The sequence below is a fragment of the Hordeum vulgare genome, chromosome 3H, assembly GCF_904849725.1.
Source record: "Hordeum vulgare subsp. vulgare chromosome 3H, MorexV3_pseudomolecules_assembly, whole genome shotgun sequence".
In the NCBI taxonomy this organism is placed as follows: domain Eukaryota; kingdom Viridiplantae; phylum Streptophyta; class Magnoliopsida; order Poales; family Poaceae; genus Hordeum; species Hordeum vulgare.
The window spans coordinates 521,027,484-521,035,561 of NC_058520.1; the positions used below are offsets into that span (position 1 = coordinate 521,027,484).

The 8,078-nt window shown below is 40.3% G+C and overlaps 1 protein-coding gene across 1 annotated transcript; it reads left to right on the forward strand.

Annotated features, from left to right (window-relative positions):
* The first annotated feature begins 821 nt into the window (after window positions 1-821).
* On the forward strand, window positions 822-7,799 carry LOC123444651 (tryptophan--tRNA ligase, cytoplasmic-like). The gene is made up of 12 exons (XM_045121445.1): window positions 822-1,020; window positions 2,084-2,352; window positions 2,467-2,586; window positions 3,362-3,547; window positions 3,668-3,719; window positions 3,813-3,965; window positions 5,655-5,747; window positions 5,876-5,956; window positions 6,094-6,165; window positions 6,457-6,525; window positions 6,621-6,731; window positions 7,307-7,799. Exons 2-12 carry the CDS (start codon window positions 2,105-2,107, stop codon window positions 7,379-7,381), a joined length of 1,260 nt encoding a protein of 419 aa, XP_044977380.1. The 5' UTR covers window positions 822-1,020; window positions 2,084-2,104; the 3' UTR covers window positions 7,382-7,799.
* The last annotated feature ends 279 nt before the right edge of the window (window positions 7,800-8,078 follow it).

An 8,078-nucleotide genomic window follows, 5' to 3' on the forward strand; every position in this document is an offset into this window, starting at 1 on the left:
CGTATCCAAAAAAGCACGAATATTGGAAAATCGCTAATTTGAGAAGAAAAATTCACATTTTTTCAAAAGATCTCTAATTTAAGAAAAACTTTGTGAGTTTGAAAAAAGTTAACGGACTTGAAAAAGTTCACAAGATACAAAAAAGTTCACCAATTTGTTAAAAAAGTTCATAATTTTTTAAAAAGTTTCATCAAATTCAAAAAAATTCATCGATTTTGAAAATTGTTCATCACGTTTGAAAAGAATCCAGCCAATTTCAAACAAAAGTTCATCGATTTTTTTAAAAAATTCGTCAAATTTGAAAAGGTTAATCATAATTAGAAAAAAATCATCGAATCTGAAAAAAGTATATCGATTTGGAAAAAGTTCAGCGGATTTAAAAAAAAACTCATCAATCTTTTTAAAATAAATCAAGAAATTTGAAGAAAATCATCAATTTTGGAAAAAGGTCATCCAGATCAAGTTTCAAAAATAAAATAGTTTCACAAATTTTCCAAAAAACCACGCGTTAGAGAAAATAAAAAAGATGAGAAAGAAAAGAAAAGGAATAAACTAAACCGGTGGATATAAAAGAGAAAAATAAATGCACAACCAAGAGGTCACGAGGTCAAATCCCTTTGCCCGCACTTGTTTGACCTTTCTAAATAGGATATGCCTACTTTGCCCAATTTTATTTTTCTGTATTTTTTAAAAAATATTCTGATTTTTTCATTTTTTTGGGCCAGGCCATGCCATGCCAGGGGTGCCGGCCCGTGTACTGAACAGACCGTGCCTAGGCCGAGGAGTCCGACACGCGTGTTGGTCCTTGCTGCGGTTTCCTCTTTACTCTTCGATTTCCGGACGGAGCCGCCCCGTTTCGCTAGGTTTGATTTCCGGACGGAGGAGGGAGTAAAGAGGAACCACAGCAAGTTGGCCAGCCCACCGGGGTCTTCGATCTCCCTACGCCGTAAGCGGCGGCGCATCGAAACTTGACCCACATCCAAATCTAGCTGCCGAGAACTCCGATCAGCTACTTCAAAGGTAATGATGCGATTCCTCCATACAAGTATATTCTCTACTAGTAATCCATTGACGTGTTCATGCTCGAGGAAGTAGGGCGGACCGCCGGATCGCTACGGATTTCTTGATTCCGTGTCTCTTGCTGTTGGATCTCTAGTGTTTTCGAGTCTTAGATTCTGCTTATTATGTGGGTCGGAAGCTTTAGATTTTCCTCTACCCGTTTCGTCTCTAGAAGCAAAAGAATCCCGGCTTTGCGGGATGATTCTACCGCGTCGGAAAATTAGAGTGAGCGGACGTGTAGCTGGAGGTGATGTTTTGCTCGATATGTCGAGATTAGTTGATTAATTACTATCCCTGTGTCTGTGTGCCAAGGTGGTGTTTTTCCTCTACCCGTTTCGTCTCTAGAAGCAAAAGAATCCGGCTTTGCGGGATGACTGTACCGCGTCGGAAAATTAGAGTGAGCGGACTTGTAGCTTGAGGTGATGTTTTGCTCGATATGTCTAGATTTGTTGATTAATTACTATCCTTGTGTGCCTTGGTACTGATTTTCCTCTACCCGTTTCATCTCTAGAAGCAAAAGAATCCGGCTTTTGCAGGATGATTGTACCGCATTGGAAAATTAGAGTGAGCGGACTTGTAGCTGGAGGGTGATGTTTTGCTCGATATGCCGAGATTAGTTGATTAATTACTATCCCTGTGTGCCAAGGTGGTTGAATCTATGGAGCACGCCCCTTCCAGGAAGGGGGTTCTTTGCTTTGTTCGGTAATTAAATTAGTATGAGAGTCACTAGACAGATCCAAATTGCCCATTTGGTAAGAGTATCCGGCCCCTCAGATTTCACTTGCACGGATCGAATATGTCCATTTTGAAATAAACTGATTGGTGTTTTAAATTAACTGCTTTGACTACTTGTTCGACTAGACATGCATAAGTTCCGTGTTTTTCTGTGGAGGTTGATTTTTTGAACCGTGGAATCTAGTTTGAATTATTCTATGGCCAGATGTCCCTTCTAGCTCTTGTCAGCATGTGTCCTCTTTTAGTAGTCATCTTGCCTAACTAGATCGATCCTATATTCATCAACCAGCCCTCTGCCCTTCTGCTGGCAATGGAAGTTGGTCCTCAAAGTGAAGCGGTGCTTAATGTGGCTGCTGCGGCGGTAGGGGAGCTGGCAATCAGCGACCAGGTGGTGACCCCGTGGGAGGTGACTGGCACATCACAAGGAGTCAACTACGATAAGTTGGTGGACCAATTTGGATGCCAACGCATTGACACCGCGCTCATTGACCGCATCGCGCACCTTACGTCCAGACCGGCGCATCACTTCCTCCGCCGCGGGATCTTCTTTGCCCACCGGTAAAACCCTATTTCCCCCTTGATTTCAACATGATTATTTTCAACTCAAGCCAGTTGCAGGTAGTTTTGTTGTTTAGATTGAGTTGCTGATGAGTTTGTTGTTTCTTTATTTAGCGATTTGAACCAGATACTAGACCTGTACGAGCAGGGTGAAAAATTCTACCTGTACACGGGAAGGGGACCCTCCTCGGAGTCACTGCACCTTGGCCACCTTGTCCCCTTCATGTTCACAAAGTAATTATGCATTCCTACTAATTTGTTTCTCTGATATCTTCTTTATATGTTGCATTACACGCTAAAAGTGCTGTGCGCCTTTGAAGTATCAGCAGTTATCTGTAATTTTTTTAATCTTCTTTTGGGGCTCTGTTAATTGATGACTTTGGGTTCTTCATTGACCACAAGATGGCCTGGTGAAGATCCGTTTTGGATTCTAAAATGTTAAGTCTACATGGTTAATAGATGGAGCAATTCATGGTATAATGTACTCCCTCCGTTTCTTTTTAGTCCGCATATAAGATTTGGTCAAAGTCAAACTTCGTAAACTTTGACTAAATTTACAAAACAAAATATGAACATTTATAATATGAAATCAATAATAGTAGATGCATAATGATATTAATTTTCATAACATATAGGTTTAGTATTATAGATGTTGATATCTTTTGATATATATTTGGTCAAACTTTGTATCACTTGACTTTGACCAAATCTTATATGCAGACTAAAAAGAAGCGGAGGGAGTATGTCCCAAGGTTCCTTACATGACAGGGAACTTGAGAGCTTGAAACGTTCGTTGCACCCTTGAGTTGCTGCAGGAAACTGGCTGTGTTTCGGACATAAAAATAGGTTCCACTCCCTTAGTAGTCGCCTATCATGAAAAAGGGCGTCCTTTCATACTATTTATATATGCGTAGTATCTACATGTACTTGAAATAACATCCTTCCATAATTTTGCCATCTAGTCTGATATGAATAATTAATGTTTATTAACCTTAGCGGATTTTGGCAGGTACTTACAGGATGCATTCAAGGTGCCTGTAGTGATACAGTTAACTGATGATGAGAAGTTCCTCTGGAAGGACTTGTCTATTGCGGAATCTAAACGGCTTGCCCGTGAAAATGCCAAAGACATCATAGCATGTGGGTTTGACATTGAAAGAACTTTCATTTTCTCAGATTTTGAATATGTTGGAGGGTAAGTTTACTGGTATTAATTGTGGTCTGAATTATGTTTATTTTATGTTGTCAGTAGTAACTTAAATGCCTATGCTATTGCTGCCTTTTTTGTCCTATACTAATGACCTCTATATGTCAGTCCCTTCTATGAAAATATGATGCAAGTTGCAAAGCGTGTGACATTTAATACTGTAAGAGCTTCGCAATCAAGATGACTATTTTTTCAAGACTACCGAGCTTTGTTTACTCTATATTATCATAATACTTTTTGTTTTGAATAATAGCTTAGAGGCACATTCGGATTTACTCCAGAAGATCACATAGGAAAGTGTTGCTTTCCTCCTGTGCAGGCTGCTCCATCGTTTGCTTCGTCGTTTCCCCATCTCTTTGGGGTTAATGACCAGCTGCGGTGCCTTATTCCATGTGCAATAGACCAGGTAAGAACATATCTCTGGTATGATGATCTTTGTTTACTGCAAATAGTTTGTATCTTCTTTCTAGCTTACTTAAAGTACATCTGGAAACATAAAATACATAATTATTGCCTTCTGTCTATGTATTTCAGCCATTTTCATGGAGATATTTCCATTTAAAGATTGAAATGTGTCCTACCTATACGTCTGAAATTCCTTCTTTTAAAACCATTTTAAGATAGAAAATATTCCTGCATATGCATATTGTTGATTTTGACCAATACCATGAAAACATTTTAATATAAAGGTAGTTTTTTTTACATGCTTGTGTATTGCTGCATCAGCAATGCTCAGCAACAGTTTTGAATTATTGGTGGCGAGGGGTGGAGCATCGATGGTGGCTAGGGGTAGCAGTAGTATCGACGTGTGACCGGGACGGTGGTGGCTTGCAAGCAGGCATGCAGAGATCAGCCACTGTTGCGAGGGCCTCTGCGGCTCAGTATGAGAGTGAAGAGGTTGGTGGAGCAGGAAAGCAAGGAGCAAGCAGCTGTTGCAAGGGATAGCAGTCAGGTGGCACAGGGAGGAATGAGAAACGACAATGGTGCTGGAGTGTCGGCGTGTGAGTGGGAGGGTGGTGGCTTGCAAGCAGGAAAGCAGAGATTAGCAGCTGTTGCGAGGGCAGCAGTGGCTCAGTATGAGAGTGAAGAGGTTGGTGGAGCAGGAAAGCAGGGCGCAAGCAGCTGTTGCAAGGGATAGCAGGCAGAGGCGGCACAGTGAGAAATGAGAAACAGCAATGGTGCTGTGGTTAATTCCTGCCAAGTACATAAGGTGAATGGGCCATTAGGGTTAGTGTCCTTAGGACAACTAGAGGGTCCCCCGGACAAATGACAGACCTAGTGCATAGAAGCTCCCACACAAGGTGGGGTCTGGGGAGGGATTATAGGAACCTAGTCTTACCCCTGCAAAGTGCAATGCAGAGAGGCTGGTTCGAACCCAGGACCTCTTGGTTAATTGCTGCCAAGTACATAAGGTGAATGGGCCATCAGGGTTAGTGGCCTTACGACAATTAGAGGGTCCCCTGGACAAAGGACAGACCTAGTGCATAGAAGCTCCCACACAAGGTGGGGTCTGGGGAGGGATTATAGGAACCTAGTCTTACCCCTGCAAAGTGCAATGCAGAGAGGCTGGTTTGAACCCAGGACCTCTTGGCCTCTTGGCACAAGTGGGGATGACTTCACCACTGTGCCACGCCAGCCCTCAACTGGAGGGTCCTCCTGCTTCAAAAAATAGAACAGCTGGGAGTTTTTTCCTTTCTCACACCTTGTCTCTCTGGCCTATTTTCTCTGAAACATATGTGCTAGATGTATACCTGTATGGTTGTTGTATTTTGAATGTTTTTGTTTCCCTTAGTCACATAATCAGTAGACCAGGGGCAAATATATTTTGTTGTTACGATCTTAATCACAGTATTGGCATAAATGACTCTGCATGTTGGCATTACAACATATCTGACAGCAGTGAATTAAGTTTTTTTTGCTCCCGACTTTGTGCTGTTCCAGTAATTGATTTGTACATATGGGTTCAAATTATAGAAAAAATATTCCGTGAACTATTGTAATGTAAACATATCTGGAATTTTCATCACTGTACATCTTTGCGTTTAGTATGCAGGTTTGCTTTACCTTCTGATTTATTTGTATCTAATCTATGCAGGATCCTTATTTTAGATTGACTCGTGATGTTGCTCCTAAAATTGGTTATCCGAAACCTTCACTGATTGAATCAAAATTTTTCCCTGCTCTTCAGGTACGATTGGAATGCCATGGATTTAGGACTGAATAGAGCAGGCCCAGTTAATAGCATTAGTTAGTCTAACTCGCTGAGAGTATTTTTTTTGTCTTTCATTATGGGTTTCATTCATTTCCCTTTTACAGGGCGAGATTGGTAAAATGTCTGCCAGTGACCCGAATACTGCAATATATCTGACAGATAAACCTAAAGTAATTAAAGAAAAGGTTTGTCCCGAGCTTTGTTTTGAATCGCATGTTATAGTTAGGCCATTTAATTATGTTGAAAATGTCATTGGTTTGAGACAAGCACCTTGTAATTCTATCATTTCAATGGCTTATGATTTATTTCTATTGTTTTACAGATTAGGAAATATGCTTTCTCTGGTGGCCAGTCCACCACGGAACTCCAAAGGAAATATGGAGCGAACCTTGATGTAAGCAATTTCCTTGGTATTCATGAGCACTTGTTAATGAGTAGTAAACTAGTATGCCACAATCATGCACCATAATGAATTATATATCTGTAACTCACAAGTTAGATTATTGATTTCCAGTTAATTATTGTATTCTTACGAATCATGAAATTGATCATGTAATTGTTATTTTGTTTCTTAAGTTTGATTATTTGATTATTGTATCCAGTTAATCAATCAGTGGTGTTTCGGTTAATTATTATATTTCTTCTGGAATACAAAACCTATTGTTTAATTGTCATTGTTTTCCAGGTTGATGTGTGTATCAAATATTTAAATTTCTTCCTTGAAGATGATGCTGAGTTTGAGCATATCAAGAAGGTACTATTATACACTGCTGTGTAGATAAAGTTTGCACAACGCACTTGCATTGAAACCTAAGTTGCACCTACACTATGAAACGGTTTTATCACCAGGAATACAAAGCTGGGAATATGCTAACAGGCAAATTGAAAGACCATGTCACTGACATTCTATCGAAGATTGCATTAGCACATCAAAATGCTAGAGCTCAAGTGTCCGATGAGGTACACAATTTGGTTCTTATTAGTCTTTGTTTACAATTTGGTTTGTAGACTTCTTTTAAAGATGAGGTACACAATTTGGTTCTTAGTCTTTGTTTACAATTTGGTTCGTAGACTTCTTTTAAATATGGTGCACACATGGTCGTCTCTTAAAATGTTGTATCCCATCATTCTTACCACATTTGGAATAAACACTTAGGCCTTGTTTGGTACTAGTGTATTTTAGGGAATTTGTGGGAATTATCCCGGTCAAACCCCTCAATTCCCACACATCCCATAACACCATTTGGTTCTAGTGTATTTGACATGTTTCATCCCCACATTTCCTCTCAAATTTTCAAATTATAGTGCATTTTTCTCAATACCCAATACACTATCCCTACCTAGTGTATTGGGGATAAATGGGGATTTGAAGGGATTGGGTGAAGGTTGGGGTCTCACCCAATCCCTTGGAGGATTATCCTCACCAATCTCCTCAAAAACACTAGTACCAAACAAGGCCTTAATGTTTGCTTCGTCAAGACCAATTTCCTTCACAGTTTTTTTTTTTGAGAGATAACAGTTTCTGTTTTGTGCAGGTGGTTGATGCATACATGTCTGCTACTCCTCGCCCCAATATGTTTGGGACCTATTCTGATTATGCGAAATCGTAAAGGATGCTTTATTGAATTGAAAATAAAGCGTGGTCGTTGCTGTACTTGGGCTGGACAATTTAAGGCTGAGCTTTGCGCTGAAGCATTCCTGGCTGTTCGGTTGCAGGCGGATCACCGTGAAGAGTGCCTAAACTTTTCATTATTATGTGAAATGAGAAAACATGTACTCCCTCCGTCTTAAAATATAAGTCTTTGTAGAGGTTTTACATTTTTTACTCCGTATGTAGACACCTAGTGAAATATCTTAAAAGACTTATATTTAGGTACGGAGGGAGTATGCTTTATTTTGTTGAGTAAGTTAAATAAAAATAGTGTAATACTCCATCTCAGATTTGTCTTGAGTAAATTAAATAAAAATAGTGTAATACTCCATCTCAGATTTGTCTACATATGCATGTGTGTGCATACTATGCGTCTATACTCTGTTTCTATTTAGCTGGGAAACACTTACTATCATACTTGTGATAGGAAGGTATCGTTAGACTGCTCATGTGCCGTTGATGTACGTTTCATCCCATCGTGGAGATACCTAGCTGATGCCCTGATTTAATGTAGCCATGTTAGTTTATCTCCACCCACAATTCGTGGCCCGCTTCCTCTCCCCGACCTGGCCTTCGTCCCTCTCTCTTTCCTCCATCTGAGCTCGCCACTCTCCCCGACCTGGCCTTCGTCCTTCTCTCTTTTCTCCATCTGAGCT